Genomic DNA, 23,537 nt, shown 5'->3' with positions numbered 1-23,537 from the left:
GTTGAACATGTTAGGGGATATGAGAGGGAGCCCGGCACTGAACGAAATCGTTCTTGATTAACAACACTGAGCACACCCCTGTCGGGGACACACGGGGCGATTTAGTTCATGGAACAAATCGTCCCATGTGTACGCACCATTACACCTTCCCCATGCTAGGTGCAGAAGATGTGACTGAATTAGGCACTCATTGTAAGTATGCACAACTCAGAATAAGTGGCACCTATGGCTACATGCACACAATACGCTTCTCTTGCATGTGAATGCTCAGTTGGCACTCTCTAACCACTCTTCAGCCGATGTGGAGAAACATCTGTGATGCGTATTACTCTGAATCACTGGTAAGTTCATTAAAGTGGCGGGTGCATCCCCATGATGCGTGTGCAGTTTGCTGAATATCGCTAGATAGACACTTCCAAACATGCGACTCAGAATTAGGCCCTGCTCTGCTTGTTTAGGTTCCTGGCGCTTTTTGTTGCAGAATCTCTTTCTCTCTCTTATTCCTGCCTGGAATATGGGGGTTTTGAGGGGGAGGAGCTTGAACTTTTAAAGGTAAATTTGAATACTTCCCAAGCCCCAGTGCAAAGCCTCTATATACACCAGTGTTTCTACTGTCCCACAGTGAACACAGAAAATAGGATTTAATGGAAGAATAAAAATAAAATTTTTGCCTAGCACATAGAAATGCATATACTAGATAAGCGGTAGGTGGCACTCCAGCTACTGTGGAACTACACATCACGCCCTGCCACAGTTGTAGCACACCCCAACCTCAGAACTGTGAGAACATGCTGGCATGGGTGGTTCCACTGCAGCTAGAGTGCTACACGTTGCCGCCTATTGTACTAGATGTAGTCTTACTTTATGGGCTCTCTCTGCAGACTATAATTCATCTAAGTAGCTGCCTGAGTGCTGCCATTGAAGCGTCAGTCCTGTTTTCAGACCGGATAGTACTGGGAGGCGATAAAAAGATCACGGGGAGGAGAAAATGGAGTGTAAGCTCTGCAAGCAGATTTATTAGCTCCAACATAAAAAGTATTTTTTGATTTTTTTTTTCTCCTACGTCTTTACACAGCCTCCCTTTTAATATTTACATTTGCCGAATACAAAGCAAAAATAGAATGTATGGGTTTTGAATTTTTTATTTACCATATCACTGCAGAAAAAGATCTGTAGTCCTGTTATTTGTCCCTTCAATCCACCTATCCACTGATTTGTAATTGGCAATCTTTGTATCGGATGTTTTTGTACCAAATGTCACACCCCTTTTCTGTGGCAGGTGGTACATGGCCCTCTCACCGATTTGGCGTTGGAGCAAGTGGAGTGTAAGAAGGAATTATTGGGAACCAGCGGGGTTATTCTCCTCTTACCTCCTCTGTCACATGCATCTGATGTCTACTGGCTCTCTGCAATTGTGCAGCTGAAGCAGCTTCTCCAAGCTAAGCCCTTCAAGCCGCTTCCAAGTCTTGCTGTCCTGGTACCAGGATCTCACCCGGACTCTGAGAGAGAGGTGGTAGAAGGTCAGTGTGAATTATAGTGCCTACTATTGGACTCGTAATATATGCTTTTAATTGTTCTTTGTATTACGGTTTACATTGTTAATGTTTTTCTTTTCTCAGAACTCAAGCTTCCTGACCTAGCTTCAAGTGGTCTCATATCTGATTATACTGTGGTCACAATACCTGTTGCAGTGAGTAACTTAGAAGGGTCTGACGTGGTAAGTCTCACACTATCTTAGCGTAGTTTGCGGTTTCTAGTCTGGCCGGTGTGTCAAGTGTTCTTTAAAGAAAACCGTTTTGGGTTGCTCAATGAGAATAAATTAGATGTGTCCACATACACCTATTCTCAAATCGAGCCAAATAGCCCAGTTTATATTACTTTGCGGCTTAGCCATGCCAAAACACTGATCATAAGTACAGAGTACACTAGACGCAAAATTGAGAAAGAAGTACCTTATTGGAGGAAGAAGTAGCAAAATTGAGAAAAAGGTGAACAGCATGGGAATTGCGGCAGGCAACTTGTGCCATATGGCGCAAAAAGGAGAGTTGTACGAGCATACCTGCCAACGTATGGGAATGGTGAGCAGGACTTCCTGCTCGCATATGATGGGTGTGGCCTCTTGGGAAGGGGGCTTATCCTCTTATCATTCTAGGGGCATGCCCAGCGTAACCTGAGCTGCTGGGCTGTCCCCAGGCACACCCCTCAGCACTATTTAGATCAGAGGTTCCTAAACGCGGTCCTCAAGGCACCACAACAGTTCAGGTTTTAGAGATCTCCATGGTTGAGCAAAGGTGGATAAACCAAATTGAGGTACTAATTAAGTCACCTGTGTTTAAAGCAAGTATATCCTTAAAACCTGGACTGTTAGGGTGCCTTAAGGACCGAGTTTGGGAACCTCTGATTTAGATGTATCTGTTCACCCCCTCCCCTTTTGGCCCATCAGCGGGATAGCATCCAAAAAGCATGACTGGGCTACCAAAATCTGGATGCTTGTGGCATGTGGTCAGATTTATAGACTTTGTCTGTCTGTGTTTTTATAACATGTACGCTGCTTTTCCAGTGTTGTCATAATGCCACTTTACTATATGGCTCCAACATCATTAAAAGCATCACAATAGAACTCATCCATTGTTCTCTTATCAAATGCAGCAATTCATGAAACCTCATCCCTAATTTGACCACAAACTATACATCTTCCAGAAAAAAAGAATATAGGCTCAAGCTGGCCATACACGCTACAATTATCGGGGCGATCCGCCTGATATCGGCGGATCGCCCCGATAATTGTAGCGTGTGGGGGGGGCGACCGAGGGTTAAATATTGCTGGGTCGGGCATGCCGGATTGTTCAGCATGCCCTTCCGATGCGATATTTACCTGTAAACTGTCTGCCGCATCGGGCAGTGTATGCCCAGCCGCGGCCGACAGACAGTTCCCTGTTCCTATCGTAGGAAGGAACACAGGAAATGTCTGTCTCCTCCCCCGGGGGCAGAGCGCGGATGTCGGGCTGATACACTGTGAGAGAAATCTCCCAGTGTATGCCGGCGACATCTGCGGCTGGCAGGCTGCCAGATAAAATGTCTGTCGGTCTGACAGACATTTTATCTGGTCGTGTATGCCCAGCATTAGGGGGAAAACAGACTCTCTAGTAATAGATGTGCTTTCAGTGTAATATAATCTAGATGTGCTTATTTATGTAACCAAATGGGCAGTTTTTTCACTTAGGCATTTAAGAAACCTGTAATAAGCATATTTTAATGCTTATTACATGTTTCTTAAATGCCTAAGTGAAAAAACTCCCCATTCGGAAATGGTTATATTGTTTTGTAGCTATTAATAAATCATTTTTACTTGTGCATCATTGGGGTGGGGAGGATAGAGGGGTTACAGAAATTATGGGGTTAACTTCACATCCCAAGGAGATGGCTAAAATATTTTATAGCATTCAGTCTTATATAAAGTATATATAAAGTGAGAAAAGCAATATTGCATTCTCTCCCTGATGTATTGACCCCTATTTTTCCCACTTTGTCGACTTCACAGGTCTCCTCTGCTGTACAGTTCCTGCTGTCCCATTGCCCTCCTTCTTTGGAATTACACTCTCTCCCTTTCCAACAGTACATAGAGGACGGTGTGTGCAGCGCGTTCAGTAATCCCTTTTACCGTGATATGTTTGAGCGCAGGAAGGCTGGACTTCCCTCACAGGACCCTGCACCCATCATTGATTTGTATAATGACGTTATTGCATTTCTGGCAGAGGCGGTTTCCTCAAAGCAACTGTATGAAATATCCTGGCCTATAACAGAGTTTTCATCATCTAACGGCAGCTCTTTAATGCCACCTACTGACTGGAATAGCCCTGACCATCTTGCGGCGCTGAGGAAAGCCGTACTCTCCTTTCAGGTCCCGCAGATGGACAAGCCTCCGCCAGAAGGTGAGCAATTACATTTTTAAGATCAAGTTCACAAAGTTCTTTAAAGATGTAAAATAAAAAAGTTTTTTATTTTACTTGAGGTCAATTCAAGTTATGCCGACTGCTACTCTTGTGAAATAGGTTTCTAGTGGCTGATAGGTAGTGTCATTTAAAACCTTTCCATGTTCTCTTACTTGCAGCTCCTTGGAATCCTGTCTGCTCCATGATTATGGACTACGTGTCTCAGATCTCTCAGTCCTCACATGCTCTCCCACTGCTCATCTCCGAGGTGCAGAGTCTACTTTGGCGCACGAGGGAACGATGGCATAAGAGGGGAGGAATTACAGGCTCAGAGCCATCAGTGCAAAATATTCCCTGGGATGACTTGATTGCTCTTTGTATCAACCACAAACAGCGAGACTGGGACCCACCTGCAGATGCCAAAGGTAAGCCCCGTATGTACGAAGGGCCTGATTCAGAGATGCACTCTAACCTGTTGGCTAGCGTAAATCTCCCATGGTTTAGGGTCTGCGCATGCTTAGGACCTGTTCTGTTCTGTGCATGTGCAGAGCGGGTCCTGTGAACTCGCTAGCAGACTCTCCCCAGCATGATTGACAATGCTGCAGCATATGGGGAACGGAGCTGGGGGGGTGTGACTGCCCACCATTCCTGGAAATGGGTTGTGTGTCGCTCCCCCGTTTTCCAGGAGGGGCGAGGCCAGGGTCTGCCTCGGTGGACACAGATTACCTGGCCTTGCAGCTGCCAGGACCTGGCCAATCTGAGGTAAGCTTCAGCTACCGCAGCCTGGCTATAAGACGGACCATTGGTCGCGATGGTGATTCCAGGTTGTGACCTCCTATCCCAGCACAGATACAGCAAGGAGGGATCTGTTACCTACAGCTGTATTTGCATTTGAGATGGATGGATTTGCACAGCCTCCTCCTGTGTGCGTCTCTGCAATGCCGTCCATCTCTGTATCATCTTGTAATTAAAAATAAACATCCAGAATCTTAATATTTATTTAGACTTTTTTTATTACGAATATAAACAAAAACATGAACACTGCATTAGTTAGAACTATTTAGGCATCACCTTTTATAGGGGTCAATCCAATTAGCCGCGATGATCTCGCAGGTGGGAGTCATCGCGGCAACAGCCCCACTTTACGGCAGCCCGAGCTCGCACAAAAGTAGCAAGGGAAATTGTGCGAATTCGGAGCGGGACGCGAGGGGTGCGAGATGTGGTGCCGTTGTAACTCGCTCCCTTCGCGGCTAATTTGATTGAGCCCATAGTAATGTATCTTGCATAAAGAAATTTATTACATACATTTTTCCTCATAATATTGTCCTCCGTTTATGAAACGGGGTGCCTCAAACTTTATTTGTTGCTTTTTGAGATCTAAAAATGTCAACTTGGTGATAAGGAACTTGTCTTCTTCTTCTGCAGGTTTCCATGAAAATCTTTATGTATATTTCTTCAAGGGGGATTTGAAAAACTTCACCCAGCCAGAATCATGGGAGAGAGCGTGCCTCAGTACACACATGGATTCTCTGTTTGCCGAGAGCAGGTGATTAGTATTACAGATGTGTCCACATACACCGTCAAATCACACCAAATAGCCCATATAGCACGCCACAGACTTTGCTACTTAGCCACACCAAAACACTAATCCTAAGTACCTAGGGCCTAATTCAGAGTTGGGAATAGAGAAAGATAGCACTTAACTGTGAACCTGGACAAACCATGTTGCAATGCAAGGGGTGTAAATACATATTTTTTTTACATGTGGGGTAAATACTGGCTGCTTTTGCATGTAGCCCACAAATACTGCACAGCTTTATTATTACTCTATAATTTAGTTGTCAGTTTGGACACCTCCCTCCCAAATCTAAATCTCTCTGCACATTTTCAATCTGCCCCCCCTGCAGTGCAGCATGGTGTCACCAAGATGATCAGTTGAGCGAGAGATCTCTCTCTATTCCCATCTCTGAATCAGGCCCCTAGTACACTATAAGCAAATTAAGTCGCTGTGTTTTGGAAAAAGTAGCACAATGAAGGAAAAACCATCCAGGTTAAACAGGCAAGAGACAGGTCCGATACGTGTGACCCTCGCCATGCATCGCTATGCTTCCTCTTTATACAAGTACCGTTGCGACAAAAATCGAATCCTAAATACCTAGTACACCAGTACGCAGCACGGGATTCGCGCCATATGGCACAAAACGGCTAGCTGTATGAGGACACACCTGTACATTGTGAATTGAAAATAAACATGGCTGTTTTGTATATTCACCAGCACAATCAATTATATAATCTGCTAAAATGTCTGTATACAAACATGCGCAGTGACAGCCAGACGGAAGTGAGTACATGTCCCAGTGTGCCCTCCTCTCACAGCTCCCCCTGCCACCAGGGAGCTTTGACGTGACCCTGATCACAGAGTGCTCACTCCCTACAGCTGTAACCTTATACTCCTCCAGATGGCACTATACCGGAGTCACACACACTTCGGCTTTAGGCTTCCAACCCCTTAATTGCGATTGCAGTGATCCGGACTGTGCAATATGTCCTCTTGTTTGGGCTGCTTTTACACTGAGGCCTTTCAAGTTAACTAGAGTTATGTGCAGACACTCCAGCGATCTGCTGGCTGGGACATGCTACTCCTGTGCAAAGGCAGGGCATATACCCTCGTGCCAATGGAGGACGGGCTCCAGGCCCTGGGGAAGACTTCTACGCAGGGATTGCTGGGGCTCATCACCTTTCACGGGTCTCGAAAGGAGAGAAAAAGGGAAAAGACAGGATAAGAGCAGGGAAAGATGGGTGGAAGTTGGGGAAGGTAGGAGGAGAAAGGGAACCTGTACAATAGCTAGTGGCCCAGCGAATGTTGCCATTGTATGTTCTGGGATCACAAAATGAAGTAATTTTTCATATCAACATAGAAACATCATAGAATCTGATTGCAATTTTTCTTGCATGCACTTATTATTGTATGATTTGCATAAATCCCCACCACAACTGTGTTGATATTATGGAAGAACTTCTGGTTTTATAGTTAACTGTTAAGTGCTGCTCCGTAGTGCCCAACCTCTATAAACCATATATGTATGGTGCAGAGTCCCTGATTCAGAACCGGACGCTCTTACAGAGCGCTCGCTCTGAATCAGGGCCGGCCTTCTTATTTTTTTAGAGCGGCCTCCTGGCCGCTCGCATAGCTGTGGGTGACCACCCACAGCTATAGCGAGCGGCCAGGAAGATGGTCGCGATGGTCAAGACCATCGCGACCATCGGGCTTGCGACGAGAACCTTGTGGTAGGGTCTCGTTGCCGCAAGCCCCAGAGAGATTTCAGCTCTAACAGAGCCGAAATCTCTCCCACTGACATCACTTGTGATGTCAGTGGGGCCGGCCCCAGACGGAGGCGTTCACATGGGAACGCCTCCGTTTGGGCAGCCACTCCCCCGGCCTGCCCACCAAAGGGGGTGTGCTGTCACTCAACATCGACAGTACGCCCCATTCGGTACAAGACCCGGAGCGACGGATTGCCTGTCGCTATCTGGGTCTCACGCATGCGCACGACGGAGCCGGCTCCGTCGTGCTCATGCGCACTGGGCCACCATCGACCAGCTTGCGAGCGGGTCTGAATCGGGCCCAGAGTCCCCCAGATTCACTACGAGAAATGGATTTACAGTGAGTAAACAAATCCTCTTTTGTCAGTCATCCATCTGGATGAGCGCACCTGGCAAGGCAATGGATTGGCGCCCCCCTCCCCCCATAATTTCAGGAAGTGCCCCCAGTAGTAGTCCCCTCTATGCAGTGCCCCCAGTAGTAGTCCCCTCTATGCAGTGCCCCCAGTAGTAGTCCCCTCTATGCAGTGCCCCAGTAGTAGTCCCCTCTATGCAGTGCCCCCAGTAGTAGTCCCCTCTATGCAGTGCCTCCAGTAGTAGTCCACCCTATGCAGTGCCTCCAGTAGTAGTCTCCTCTATGCAGTGCCTCCAGTAGTAGTCCCCTCTATGCAGTGCCTCCAGTAGTAGTCCACCCTATGCAGTGCCTCCAGTAGTAGTCCACCCTATGCAGTGCCTCCAGTAGTAGTCCCCTCTATGCAGTGCCTCCAGTAGTAGTCCACCCTATGCAGTGCCCCCAGTAGCGGCCACCACCTATACAGTGCCCCCTAGTAGCCACACTCCGTGCTGTGCCAGAAACAAAAAAACACACAAAAACATGACGTCTGGCCCATCACCCGCTGCGGGGGGGTTCCGAAAGGCGGAGCTCATGAGTGAGCTTCATCCGGCTCCCACCGTGGACACAGCAGCCAATGAGAGTCTGTCTGACTCTCATTGGATGGCTGCTATAACAAACACACAGCCGCCGCTGGTGGCTTTGTGTGTTTGTTACTGTGTAGGGCAGACCGCTCTCACTGCGGTCTGCCTTACACTTGTGGAGCCCGAGGGACTAGCGGGGCTAGTTTAAGCACCTGGGGTAGCCACCCATTGGCTGCTGGTGGCACTGCCGGACGGCGCCCCCCCCCTTTTGGCCGGTGCTCCTGGCGAGTGCCATCCTGACCAATGGGTAGATACGCCCCTGCTGTGCGCAACACCTTACGCCCCCAAACCGGCATCTCGAGAAACAGAAAGGCATAATAACAATAACATTTAATTTAAAATGTATGTGGGCCTACAACAGGGTGCGAGCTCTTGGTGAAATGTCACAGCTCCACCTATCACATTATAGTGCGAGCTATTGTGTGTTACTCGTAGCCCTCAGTGTTCTATCCATGCGGGTATTTATGTACCTGAGAGCATGATGTCATGCTGGAGCTAGTGGGTATCGGCAGTCTGACCAGCGCATGCTCGCGATGTTCTGGGGGAGCTGTAAGATCTGCAGGGTGCGTGTCTGAAGCGTCCAAAGGACTCCCCAGCACCATTGAAGCAACGATTCTGGCTGCAGGGTGCCGCTTCAGATGCAGTGCCCTGTGTGTGAGCGGTGGTGCCACCCACAGGGCACTACGCTCTTTTGGAATATACTGTACAATATTTAAGTGTGTATTTTTTGTGTTGCTACTTAACTGTTGTGTTCTCTCGCCCCTCTCATTGCAGCCCACCGTGCAGGAGAAAGCTTCCTTTGCCAGTATCCCATAGCCTGTGCTCTCCCCCTGTAACGCATAAAGAACATACTCAGGAAAATCCGGAGCTCTCTTACCTGAAGACTCTTTCGTCACAACTGAACCAGGCGGTGTTGGCACAGAAAAAGGAACGTGAGCGGTAAGGCTGCATGAGATCACTCAGACACTCTCACCACAGTCCAAGCATCCATTAAAGAATGCTTCACACAAGTAGTAACATGCTGCCATATTATTAACTAGCTGGGATACCCGGCGTTGCCCATGTTGAAGACTGGACCCTGATGTTACCTGTAGCCTTTATTTGTTTACTTTGTCCTCCCCTTAGACCCCATCTCATTGATCCTGAAAAGGATCCCACTGTTTGCTAACATGCTTGCAAACAATGGCGCAACTACCGTGAGTGTAAGGGGTGCGATGGTGCCTGAGCTGCCTGAGTGGCCCCCTGCACCCAGTCACGCACACAATTTGAATGTAAGCAGCCTCCTATGATAACCCAAGTTCAAGCCTCAAAAGAGAGACAATAAATTTTGCAGTGAAGGAGTTAAATATATTCATATTTATAAATCCAGTCATTGCATTCAAAACAAATGCTCTGACATAATACTTTTATGTCGATTTCCAGGTTCAATGAACGACTGCAGCAGCTACTTGAAGAGGAACCTCTGAATGCATCACTCAGCCTGCCCCTGTACCTTTCCTTCCCATCACTACAGGGGTCTCTAGAGAGTGCCATTGTTCCCTCTCTGCAGGAGTCATCTGTGTTCACTGGTATCTGTTCCCCATCCAAGCCAGAAGCTCTAGAAGACAGTGCTGTACTCTCATCCTCGCAAAACACCTCTTTGAACGACAGCATGAGGAACCTGCAGATGAGCTTACGAGCATACCAGCAGAAGGACATTGCTTTTAGCTTGCACCTCAGTACACTGCTGGAAGTGGCACGAGAAGGAGAACCAAGCAGCACCAACAAATAGTATAAGGTCCTCACCATTCACGTTGAGTTGTGACCACACTGGACTAAATGGTTCACTGCAGTTACGCAGTAGTTTATTGTGGTATATATGGAATGGAAAGGATGGACAGATGTTTAAGAGTTTATTATGCTATTGCGTTGTTTGTAACTTTTGATTTTGTACTTTGAATTTATATTTTTCAAGTTTAAACCGACTATTCTTCTTGAGTCAAGCGTGTTTATTAATTTTCCAAAACAAGAAAAGGCATACAGAGAAAAGCAACACTAGTAAGCCACGCAGGAAATAGACCATAATACAATTTACAAGAGTCAGCAGGGACACACATCACAGTAACCCGAAACAGCACAAAATAAATGTAGAGTAGTATAGTGCTCAGTGCAGCAGTCTTGTAGTGCAAGGATGAGGGAGGTTGTATCATGTAGGTCACAGGTTCTCAAACTCTGTCCTCAGGACCCCAAACAGTGCATATTTTCCAGGTCTCCTCATGTGGATCTTTTAAAATGGATCAGCGAGTATTGAATGCACTTGTGCACCAGCAGGTGTCCTGGAAAACGTGAGCTATGTGGAGTCTTAATATTATAATTTATTTATATGGCGCCACAAGTGTCCCGTAGCGCCTTACAAAGTACATAAACAAATTGTTGACCAGTGACTTACAGTACAATACAATACAGGACCAGGACATGGATAATATACATTGCTAAATTAGTGACCATAACACCTTGATAAGCAACAGAGCATAAGCAACCAAGTATTAGGTGCCCTAGTGGGGAGTAAGAAGTAGATGAAACTAAAAGTAGGGAGAAGCACAAGAGTGTAGAGGGCCCTGCTCGTAAGAGCTTACATTCTAGACCAAGTTTGAGAACCACTGATATACTGACAGTAAACTAAAAAAAGCATGCAGGCAGCCCTCCCAGACCTGTTACACAGACCCCACTGGCCCTCCCCCACCCTCCTGCCAGGCTGGGACTCATACCAATAGGAACATAATTACACAGGGCCTACCTGCTAGTATACAAGTATCTTTCGTGGTTCATAGGATCATTAACGAAGGTCCTTCCATTTATAAGGTCATGAGGATCAAACACCAAGCCAGGACCTGGCTACAATAACGTTGGCTAGTGTGACCAGCTTAAAAACATAGCTATAATTCAAAACATTGAAATATTCTTCCTGGGAGAAGCCAAGGTGGGCACCGTATCATGAAGACAGTCCCAAATCTTATTAAAAGAACACTGCACCACCCAACACTCCCAAAGTAAATGCCAAAATGTAGCTCCACGTCTATAGCACACTGAACCGCATCTGAGACCCATAAGAATAAGCTTAAAGGCATATAATATAGTCTATGGATGATGTAGAAATGTAATTGTTGATATGAAGTGCTAGCAATAGCATCACATGAGCCACCAATCATCTGTGACCACTGCTTCGCTGGGAGAATCCCCAAGTCAGCCTCTCATTTAGGGGTCTATTTACTAAGCAGTGTTCGGAGACAGAGTGAAAAGTGATAAGGTGCCAGCCAATCAGCTCCTAACTGTCATTTTTCAAACACAGCCTGTGAGATGACAGTTGGGAGCTGATTGGCTGACACCTTATCACTTTTCACTCTGTCTCCTAACACTGCTTAGTAAATAGACCCCTTCGTCTTAGGTGACAGCAAACTTTCCCGGAGAGAACTGTGCATCTAAAGTGGAATATAGAACAGAAATAACCTTGCGAGTCCCCACAGAAAGCAGCAGCCTCCTAACAGGATATAGCACTATAGGGCGTTATAGTGCTAGTAGACTGTAAAAATTAATTAGAAGTATAAATAATTTATTAAAATGTATAAATACACATGTTGTACATACATATAAAATCATGCAAAAGCAAAAAAGAAACAAAAAACAATAGAATGTTATTAATATAGTATTCTGTATGTGCCACAATTGTTACCAAATAGTATTGCAATGTTCATAAAGGTGAAATATTTATGGAATAATTCCTCTAGGACAATCCCAAGTGTATTCCCGGGACGATAGGTCCCTCTAAGGGTGTATGTCCATAAAATGGTTTCATTCCCAAGATTGGTCTGTCTCGCCTTGTGATCCATCAGATGTAGGATGCTATTCTTTTAAACATTAATATCAAAGTCTCGCTCTCCTGGCTCAAATGCAGCTTGTATAAACCAATGTAGCTGTGGGTAATGGGATTCCTGCTGTGTGCTGATGCAGGTAACAACATAGCACCAACACAGTACCTGCAGTACACTATGCTGTAAAGCCGTGTGTGTCCCGCTGAGTCTCTTTGGTGATATCAGAGAGCCGGGCGGTGGAGCTGCTATATGTATCTTTCAGCCAAGTGGAAATTGCGCAAATACCTATGTATTCCATGTCCGCTGATAACATCAAATGGTGGCAACAAAGTGGCAAATGCCCAGGCACCTTAATGCGTGTCGGCTCTCTGTTTCTTCAGAAGATGGTTATAGGCACTTAAAAATCCTGAGCAGGCTTATATTGTGATAGAGACCAGTCCCCCACAATCAAGAGATCTAATCTCCCTTTGACGGTCTTGACAAAGGTCTTTCTGAGACCGACATGTCGGCTTTTTTCATGTGACCCTGTTGCTGTGAGTAAATAAATTTGCATATTTGTTTACAAGCCTGGTGCATGTCCTCTAAATGAATTTCCTGGATGTCTATCTGTAAGAAGGGACAACGACTGGATTATACGGTGTTCCGAAAAATGACAGATAGAAATATGATGATGTGGTCAATGAGCCACCGCCCAGATGTTCTAAGGTCCAATTTACTGGGTTTACATTTGTAAGGGTGCTAAGGAACAACTCAGACTGTAACCTCCCAGAAGATCGGGGAGGGAATGCAAGGAGCGTTTTAGAAGCTGTGGCTATAATTGTTCAAATATTGAGAGGTTCCTCACTAAGGCTAGAAATATCTATGCAAACGGTATTGACACTAGTAAAAGAAAAAGCAACGTAGGAGAAATTAATTTAGGCACAAGATGAGATACTAATCACAATGTGCAGCGAGCCATTAAGAGGAATTGGGGAGACTAGAAGGTAAACCACTGCTTCTTCCTGTCAGAAGGGGACCAAATCTGAAGAACCACCTTTATAGGCTTAATATTAAGGTCGACTCCATAGGGACTGACACCTGGATGACAAAGCAAAAGGGGTGCTTTTATATGTCTGGTCTGTACCACTTGTAGGGGGAATCAGTATGTATGGCCGGCTGTTCAAATCCCGACGCCGGAAGACCAGCAGCAGTGAGGATCCCGACAGGGGATTTAGGTACGTAAAACTAACTTGCAACCCCTATGTATCGCCTTCGCTTGAGTCTTTTCTTACCTATGTGCTGGTTTCTCTGCATTAAGGGACCTCTGAAGAAATTGAGCCTCTTAAATTAAGGCTGAATCGAATAAACGGATTTCTCCTATAGGAAATTCCTGAGAGGGGGGCATTGGTGTTTTAAGGGCTACACCTGAAAAGTTATTGGACATACTGAGCTGAAATTTGGCAGAGACGCTTGGAACTGTCCCCCGATGCTGCATGCCAAAAATAAATAAAAAAATTAGTAATTGGGAACAATCTAAAGTTGAAGCTGGCCGTTGTTTTCTTCCACTTCCTGCTTGGCCAAAACCGACACTTTTCTGCTGTAGTCTATGACAGATTTTTTGGGAAGGCATAACTCAGTGTCGAGGATGAAATAAGACTTGGGGTTTGTTTTGTTAGGTAGCTCTTGTTCCAGTGTAGTGCCTTTTGGGGCTAAGGTTTTTGATAAAGTTAGTTTTTTAACAATTAGCCCACAAGCCCTATTTTAAGTATAGGAAATTTCAATTCATTGCGCATGTCAAGTAGCCACCTGCAAGTGATGTACGCTAAATTATTTCACTTGAGAGCACCAATATGGCTGACTTTTCCCCGCATCCAGTTTTTATTCTATAAACTGGAGGGGAATTACATGTATCTAAGTGATACAGTGGGGCAGGGGGTTGTTTTGTTGTCAGTGGGGGCACATTGTCACTGTAATTAACTCTGGCACCACGCTCATTAATGAGTTTAATTGACCACTTGACACCCCTGCTGCATGTGCGATCCCAGCACTGCGACCAAGGTCGAAGGCTGGGATCACCATTGCGGGATGGCGCCAGGCCGCCGGCCAACTGATCAAGCCTCAGCTTACTCAGGCTAGCTGGCTTACATGCTGCTGGCTGCCCCCGCCCCTTAAATGCCTCTGTCTGTCAATCAGGCAGATATATCATAAAGATTAATGTGTGATTGGCGCTAAAAACACGAAAATGTCCCAAACAATCCTATATCAACCTTGCATCCCTAATTGACTGGGATCAAATGCACACAGGTGATAGGACTATATTAATAGACATTTATTCCAAAAATAGCATTAAATAGTCAGACAATTATAGACACATAAAAAATATATGCAATATATGATGTATAAAACAACAGACCAAATGAATATTCAAGCACATTCACCATCATGCTGTGATTTGCTAGCTTGAATAAGCAAACAGCAGGTCCCGGGCACAACATAGCTCGGCACCACTGCAGTAAGCTTAGATGGGACCAAGTCGGGTGTTAAAGTGCACTTATCCAAAGTCCAGGCATGGGGTCTGCATCAACGCATTTCGGGATTCACCTTCTTCAGGAGCAGATAACATACCTCCACAGTACCAGGGTTTTTATATCCCTATTCTGGATGTATTTGCCATCTCGTTTCTGGGATGCATAAACTGGAAGTGACCCTTTCGTTCCAATTACGATTTCTGGTCGCGTTCCAAATGATGTCCTGCTTGCTTCTGAGTATCATCAACCAGAAGTGACGTTTGCGCTCCATTATCAACTTCCGGTTCCGGTCGAAACGGCATCCATCTTGGGAGCTCTATTTTCCATAGGTTTTCAATTGAAATCCAAAAGGTTAAAAATCAATTACATATTTCTCTCCTTTCTTTAACTCCATGGATGTTTATTTCTTAATTTTCATTGTGTCCTTAAGTGCAGAACTTTGGTATAATAATGAGCCACCTCCACCTTTAGCAAATCTGCTGTATTTAGTATTCCAACAGAGTCTTACCCTAGTCATAGAGGGGGGAATCGTTATTCTTAACACTTTCATTGATGGTCAACTCACGTTGATATGTCAATAAAAAAATTAAAATGAACAAGTTAAGATCAGGTTAAAAGAGACCAATTAAAATCCATAAAAGATACACACAATGGTTAATTATCAATACAAGATCACTTAAAATACTCAATCTAAAAACCATTTGAACTCAAAGTCCGTATTATGACCAATTGGGCTTATGGTATCCAAATTAACATTCCATCTCATGTCACTTTGTGCAAGTTTAATTTCTAACTTTCTATCTCTCCAACTTTCTTTTACCTGCTGTATGCCTAGGAATCTTTTAACATTTCCCATGTTTTTTTAGAGAAATGTTCAGACAAGGGGTGTGTGGAAAGTCCTTTTTTAATATTATATATATGTTCTGCTGCTCTTATTTTAAGATTCCTAGAGGTCTTACCCACATAAAGTAACCCACATTACGAGAATGGCTAGTTATAAAGTCCGAAATCTTGTACTTTTTCCCCTTTACTTCAAATTCTGTAGTTTTTTTCTCATAACCCTTTTTAGTTGCTGTTCTACACATTAGACTAGAGCCACAACAGTGGAATCCTTTACTCCTTTGACTAGTTATTTTTAGTTCTGGTAGAGTAGTGGTTCTCAAACTCGGTTCTCAGGACCCCACACAGGTCACGTTTTCCAGGTCACCCAGCACGTGCACAGGTGTGTTCATTACTCACTGACACATTTTAAAAGATCCACAGGTGGAGCTAATTATTTCACTTTCGATTCTGTGAGGAGACCTGGAAAACATGCACTGTTTGGGGTCCTGAGGACAGAGTTTGAGAACCTGTGTGGTAGAGCACTCTTCATTAATTTATTCTTTAGGGACGGTGCTTTATTATAGATGAAAGCTGGTTTCTTTGGTATAACTTTACCCAGAACAGGATCATTTAGTAGAATCCTCCAGTTTAAAAAAAAAAAAAAAATGTTCCATCTTTCTATGATGGGATCCATATTGAGTTAGGAATGCCCATTCGAATCCACTTTTTTTTTAGATTTCTCCAAAAGAAGTTCACTTCTTTCGGTTTCTTTCATTTTCAATTAGCCTTGTTTAATAGATCATTGGAATATCCTTTCTCTTCGATTTTTTTGCTCATCTCATCAATCTGTTTAGCCAGAATGTTTTCATTTGTATAATTCCGTTTACATCTTTTATATTGACCTAAAGGAATATTTTCAAGCCATCTAATATGATGTTCACTGTTTATATAAATGTATGAATTAGAATCGGTTGGCTTCTTGTGGTTTTTAGCTATATAGGCATTAGGGACGAAACGCGTTGAGGCTGTGGTGACCCCCGCTATTTAGGACTGCTATACCATTTCAGATAAGCTTTCAAATCACTTTCAAATTGTAATTATGTATTTTTTTGATGTTATGTGTTTGTAATTAAAGTATTTGTAACATACTACACTATGCAAGCACTCTTTTCTCCCCATTTATCATCCTACCTGGAGTGAAGTGATTATCCTGTGCTATAAAGGAACGCAAGATTGCTGACCCAAGACATATCAATTTATGCCTAAATTATTAGGCACACACGGTACGGTTTGCAATTTATAGAAGTGTGCATAAAATTATATAATATATAAGGCGGTCGTTCTCACTTTTTGTATTTTCATAAATACCTGGGACCGCACAACAACGATCCATGTGGAGAACTGGGAGCAGCCACTTTGACAACGGGATTATAGTGGAACATTCATTGATTTACCAAAGGAACTTGGTATATACAGAATCCATATAGGGATTAGCACTTCTATCAGCACCTTTTGTGTGTGTGTGTGTGTATATATATATATATATATATATATATATAAAATACTTTATGCTTTAATGTGCTTAACATTATACTTATAAACTAGTTCCATCCAAAACTATTTACCTCTTATTTTACATACCCTTCCCTTGTAAAGTTGCTTTTTATATTGTACAGCAAAATGTTCCTTTAACCCATATCAAAAAATGTTTGTTTTAACTGATCAATACAGCTACAGTTTGTAATAAATTCTGTTTATTGTACAGCAAGGAACAATACATAAATATACAGACATAGGAACATATAAAACAAATTCATACAAGAAATTACCATGACTTTGTTATAAGTCTGCAATAAATTTTGCATAACCAAAACTGCTGTATTTATGTGTTTTTGTTTCATAGAACTGGAGAGGCGCACAGCCACCGACAGACATCAAATAAATGAACTATAGATACTTGGATTAAATAAAATGATAAAAATAAACTGAAAATACAGATACAGTTTTAATGGATTTCTGTCACTGGAAATATTTTCTTTGAGGCAGAGCCGGCCCTAGGCATAGGCATGATAAGCAAATGCCTAGGGGCATTTTCCATCAAGCAGGGCTAAGGCTGAGCTCTGCGTGCGGCCGCCTCTTCTTCCTAATCTGTCACACTGTCCCAGTCCTTCCAATCCCTCCTCTCCACCCCTCCCCGCCGCCGGCAACTGCCGCTAGCCGCAGCTCCCTCCCAGTCCCACCGGCACCTACCCCCAGATGGGAGAGCCCACCGGCACAGCTAGCCCCCCAGCGCGCTGCCGCGATCGGAGCTCTCTGATAGGGCAGCGCAGCGGATGGCCAGGCGGCGGCCAGTCATGTGACCGTCATCCGCATCCGCCCGGCCCCGGCCCCTTAGTCAGAATGAGCTTCTGCATAGAAGCTCATTCTGACAGTACAGGTCGGAGGAGCTAAGATGGCCGCGGGAGGGCATGCTGCGCATGCCCAGCCGCTGCCATACCTCCCATGGGCCTTTGCGGTGCAGAGCCGTGAGTAACAACTCACGACTCCACCTCCGCCTCCATCTTGTCCCAGCCACTGTAAAACAACACTCGCTGCGTAGGTAAGAAGACTGACAAACAATATGAAGCACAGCTATATATATATGCACCTTACTATGCGACTTGGGATCCTATGGCCAACATTTAGGGTGGTCCCCACACACGGAGCGATCGGGTGGCTGACCGCCCGTTATGCTGGCACCCCCCACCCGCATAGCGATGCTTGGGATTGTACATCGCATTCCTAGAACAAGTGAACATGCTTTAACATTTGGAGGTGTGGGGAGCGCGCACGGTACGATATAGTAGTGATATCATACTAATCCGTCGAATCAGCTGCTAAATCGCACAGTGTATGGGCACCTTAAAACTTTTGCTCAATACTGTATATAACAAATATTTATATAAAAGAAACAAATAAAAAAATACGTTGAAAACCAAGGTGTTTGCTGCAGTACGAATGCAACTTACAATTCACAGTAATTAGCAATGAGTTTCAAATCCACAGACACCAATACAGATCTCTGGCAGCCTGTTATGGATTCCTTATGGCAACATGCTAAAGAAGTGATCACATTTGTGGGCAGGATCTTGTACACCATGAATGACTCCCTCCCATGTACATCACACATCTAGCACAGGACAGAGATAAATCTGTGATACATGCAAGGTGAGCTGTTATATGAATGGCATGTGAGGGACAGAGCGAGGAGCTAAAATAGTCTGCAATATCGTAATACATAATTAATTCCCTCTTAGTAAGCCATGTGCAGCACAGCAAAAAATATATATATATATATATATATATATATATATACAATATTAGTCATTTGGTTGAAGAAACAATACTTATTGCAACCTAAAATGTTATGGTGTAGTAAAATTATTAAACATAATATACAGTAGTACTAGTAGTATTTATTTCTTGGACCACCTGTGCGAAAGTCTGTCCTAGAGTGGACAACATATGATAATGGCGCTATGTGTTACTCACAAGTCCCATCACTGACTCTGGACGTATTTGAGCATGTGTGGTTCACCTGCAATGAGTTCTTGTGTGAGATCTTGCACGTGCACTTTGGGGTTGGACAGGACACATGATATAGGGCATCAGCGCTAGGCTAATGGGACTTGCTGAGATAGCCTTCGGCTTACGTAAATAATTAAGCCACCACAGATAGCAATGGTGGAAGAGAATTATAGGACACTATAATCAACACAAAGCTGATCTTTTCATTGTCTGCCCCCTAACACAGCTCCTTTAGCAGATAGTGCTATGTGTTACTATTCAGTTCCACTGGCGCTTGATGACATCTTTGCACATGTGTTGTTGGCCCAGAATGAGATTCAGTGGTTTTGTAATGGCCATGCCACTTCATGCCTATATAGGATCAATAGGAGATTGCAGTCACATCTCTGACACTGATGAGGGGTCAGAGTCCGTACCAACTAACATTAACTGACCATGCCAGTTAGTTTATATCATACTTACCGACATTTGTGCATCGGGATCCGGGAGGGGGCTGGCAGATCCGTCCAGCAGAGAGGGAGGGGGCGGTTCAAGGAGGCGGAGCGGGGGTGTGCCAACGCGACCGCATCATAGTGGCCCCACCCCCCGCTTTATAATGCCAATATTACTGGCATTATAAGGCAGGGGGCAGGCTATGATGACGCGATTCAGCACGAATCGCGTCATCGCACCCCCCGGGACCGCCCACTTTTGCCGTGGGCACGGGGGTTTGCAGTGTGTCGGCGGCTATTCCGGGGGATTTGCCTAGTCTTGCGGGGTGTCGGGAGCGGCACCCGATTTTCGGGAGGCTCCCGACAGTCCCGGGAGAGTAGGCAAGTATGGTTTATATATGTATACATTTTCCCCTGATATATACTTATAGTGTTGCTAAATAAAGGCTTAGGGGTATATTTACTAAAGTGCGGGTTTATAGAAGTGGAGATGTTGCCTATAGCAACCAATCAGACTCTAGCTATTATCTAGAAGGTGCAAGATAAATGATAAGTAGAATCGTATTGGTTGCTATGGGTAACATCTCCACTTCTATAAACCCACACTTTAGTAAATATACCCCTTAACTCAGTTGTTCACCCTAGGCCAGACTTTTGCATAGGTGGTCCCAGAAATAGACACATATATTGAATCTTTTTATTTTTTTGTTGATTGAAATCTGTTTTGTATTTGTCTAGAATATTTGCGGAATATGTTGTTATTGTTGGTCTAGGTTTTTTTTTTTTTTATAGTTTTACCATTTTCTCTAAACTTTTTAACATTACTCCCAAAACTTAAAAGGCATATTTATGAAGCATGTTACTTATGCCTATTAAATAAGCCTTTATTTAGCCACACCAACCTGAGTGCTATACTTATTGCATGATATATATGAAAACAAGTGAAGATTACAGCGCCACGCTATTAATATAACATCAACAATTAAATGCAAATAAAACTGTGTATCAATTTGCATCATATCCCCCCCCAAAAAAATAAAAGGAGTGTCAACTCAATCCAAGAATATTAAGGCAGTGGTGGTCTGCATTAAGTCTGTTGCACTGTACTTGGAAAAAGAGCAACTTCAATGTGCTAGTAGTGTGCGATAGTGAAAAAAAAAAAATAAAGTATAACCAGATTAAAGTGTCAAATGTGCATATGTTGTCAAATAAAGTGCCTAGTGCATATCCATACAAATTAAACTATAACTTCGACTCATGTCAATTTAAAAGCGTATATTTATTACAACAGTATCACAGATAAAACACAGATAAATTAATTAAATAGTAATTTAGATATATAAAAAACGGTACATGTATAGAAAAACGGAGAAAAAGATCCTTGTTTTTAAAAGAAATAAAAACAATCCTTTTTAAATATGCTTATCTTAATTTTAAAAAGAAAGTTCATCATAGGCATGTAATGTAATGTCAGTTCCCAAAAATACTTGCCTATAATGAACTTTCTTCTTTGAGATTAAGATAGACATATTTAAAGAGGATTTTTTTTATTGCTTGATATATACATTTATAATGTTGTGCATACATATAGCACCCCCTCTGTTACTGTGGGTGGAGTAATACAGGGTTCTGTGTGTGATCTGTTGGTGAAGAGAGAGGTGGAGTGATATAGCTCTGAGTGATTTGCCCTGTCAGGGAAAGAGGAGCAGAGTGAGACACAGAGCTGATGATTTCTGTATGGAGAGGAAACAATACTGTACTTATGGCAATAAGAGAATAGTTCTTATAAAGATGCAGAGCTATAATAGAAACATGCAGAGATGTGATAAAGAGATGCAGAGCTATAATAGAGATATGCAAACATGTGATAAAGAGATGCAGAGCTATAATAGAGACATGCAAACGTGATAAAGAGATGCAGAGCTATAATAGAGATATGCAAACATGTGATAAAGAGATGCAGAGCTATAATAGAGATATGCAAACATGTGATAAAGAGATGTAGAGCTATAATAGAGACATGCAAACATGATAAAGAGATGCAGAGCTATAATAGAGACATGCAAACATGTGATAAAGAGATGCAGAGCTATAATAGAGACATGCAAACGTGATAAAGAGATGCAGAGCTATAATAGAGACATGCAAACGTGATAAAGAGATGCAGAGCTATAATAGAGACATGCAAACGTGATAAAGAGATGCAGAGCTATAATAGAGACATGCAAAGAGGTGATAAAGAGAAGCAGAGCTGTCATAAAAATGTGCAGATATGTGAATAATAATGACATGTAGACCTGTAATAAAAAGATGTGGAGCTATATAACTACATATGAGCTGAGTGTAGGCCTAGTGCCTGTAACTGAAGATCTCTCGTATTTGCACTGCACAATCATTATGTGGCATCAACTGTGACCACACAAGTTAATCCTTCTCGAGTGGGGGCTGCTACTGTTCAGATAGTACAGGGGAGGAGTAGGGGGGCATTGGAGCAGTTGAAACAGGCTGTTGGACCTCTGCTGCCATTTTGTACACTTTGTTTGTGATGGAACTTTAATAAATCTACTTTGTTGGTCCTGCATTCTTCTCTGAGGAGGGGGTGAGTGTGATATACTACTTGTTTATGTGCCCTGCACCACAAATGTTTGCTGGTTTGGAGTGCTGTCTCGCGAATAGCATTACAGTCTGATGAGCGCAAACGGAACTGACACCTGTCGGACATAAATTCAAGCAGCAGCAAAACTGTCCACTCACTACAGACACCCTCCCCAGTCCAACTCATGAAGCAGCCACCGCACTGAGTGACAATGACAAGCAGCAGTCTGCACCAGAGACTGCGTGGTGTGGTCTGAGTGTGTATTTTTACTTTATTCAAAGGTAAAAAATTATTACTGCTGTTGGAACCTAATTTTCTATATACAGCATTTTGGCACACGCAGGAGAGGGATGTGTTCGGGGGGTGGTTGGAGGGGTGCCTCAGAGATATATATGTGTAAAGGGCCCCAAGATTTCTGATGCCGGCGATGTATATATATATATATACATATATATTATATATATATATTATATATATATATATATATAAATCCAAACTGAGAGGGTACTTACCATCGCAAAAGTAAGAAGTCCTTTATTTATTACATACCACCAGTGTCTTAAAACAGGCTAGATCTGACGTTTCAGTCCCATGTGGGGCCTTTGAGTGTGGGCTATATCGGAATTCTATAATATATATATAGTTTGGAGAAGAAACAATACTTATTGCAACCTAAAATGTTATGCTGTAGTGAAATCTTAAACATAATAATATAGTACTAGTCGATTTTATTTCTTGGACCACATACTGTATGTGAAAGTATGGCCTAGAATGGACAACATATGAGGATGGCCCTATGTGTTGCCATCACTGACTCTGGACTTATTTGCGCATGTGCGGTTCACCATCAGTGAGCTTTTGTGGTTGTGTGAGATCTTGCAAATGTGCATTGGGTTCAGACAGGACCCATGATATAGGGCTTGTGTACATAAATCAGTCATTATAGATAGCTATGGTGGAAGAGCATTATAGGTCACTTACTAATCAAAACAAAGCTGATCTTTTCATCGCCTGCCCCCTAACACATAGCTCCTTTAGCGGATAGTGCTATGTGTTACTACACAGTTCCACTGATGCTAGATGACATCTTTGCACATGTGTTATTGGCCCAGAATGAGATTCAGTTGTTTTGTAAGAAGGGCATTTAGTTTGGCCAAGTGCACTTAAAAGTTTATATAATGTTCCCATGGACATACAGAAGACAATTGCTAAGGTGATAGTACACTAGCGAGGCAGAAGACATATATATTAACTATGAGGCTATTATTAACCTCAGTAACATTCATTTCCACTCATTTCCAGTCTTTTCTGAACACCTCACACATCACAATATTGTTTTTAGGCCAAAAGGTTGCACCGAGGTAGCTGGATGACTATTCTAAGCGACTCAAGTGGGCGGCACAAACACATGGCCCATCTAGGAGTGGCACTGCAGTGGCAGATATGATGGCAGTTTGAAAAACTAGGCCCCAAAGAGTACATAATGCAAAGAAAAAAAAGAGGTGCAAGATGAAATTGTCCTTGGGCCCTCCAACCCA

At 43.5% G+C, this 23,537-nt stretch overlaps 1 protein-coding gene across 3 annotated transcripts in view; it reads left to right on the top strand.

Moving 5' to 3' along the window:
* The window catches only part of MCM3AP (minichromosome maintenance complex component 3 associated protein), a 74,372-nt gene extending 64,167 nt beyond the window's left edge, over positions 1 to 10,205 (top strand). For all 3 annotated transcript variants that reach the window (XM_088476391.1, XM_088476389.1, XM_088476390.1), the window contains 7 exons: positions 1,280 to 1,520; positions 1,620 to 1,717; positions 3,542 to 3,932; positions 4,112 to 4,357; positions 5,358 to 5,478; positions 9,003 to 9,167; positions 9,651 to 10,205. In XM_088476391.1, coding sequence (XP_088332517.1) covers positions 1,280 to 1,520; positions 1,620 to 1,717; positions 3,542 to 3,932; positions 4,112 to 4,357; positions 5,358 to 5,478; positions 9,003 to 9,167; positions 9,651 to 9,999 — 1,611 coding nt within the window. In that variant the 3' untranslated portion in view covers positions 10,000 to 10,205. The remainder of the gene's footprint in view (positions 1 to 1,279; positions 1,521 to 1,619; positions 1,718 to 3,541; positions 3,933 to 4,111; positions 4,358 to 5,357; positions 5,479 to 9,002; positions 9,168 to 9,650) is intronic.
* Positions 10,206 to 23,537: the final 13,332 nt, after the last annotated feature.

This window comes from Taudactylus pleione, unplaced genomic scaffold (genome assembly GCF_031769625.1).
Source record: "Taudactylus pleione unplaced genomic scaffold, aTauple2 ptg000188l, whole genome shotgun sequence".
In the NCBI taxonomy this organism is placed as follows: domain Eukaryota; kingdom Metazoa; phylum Chordata; class Amphibia; order Anura; family Myobatrachidae; genus Taudactylus; species Taudactylus pleione.
This window is presented reverse-complemented; position numbering and strand designations above follow the sequence as displayed.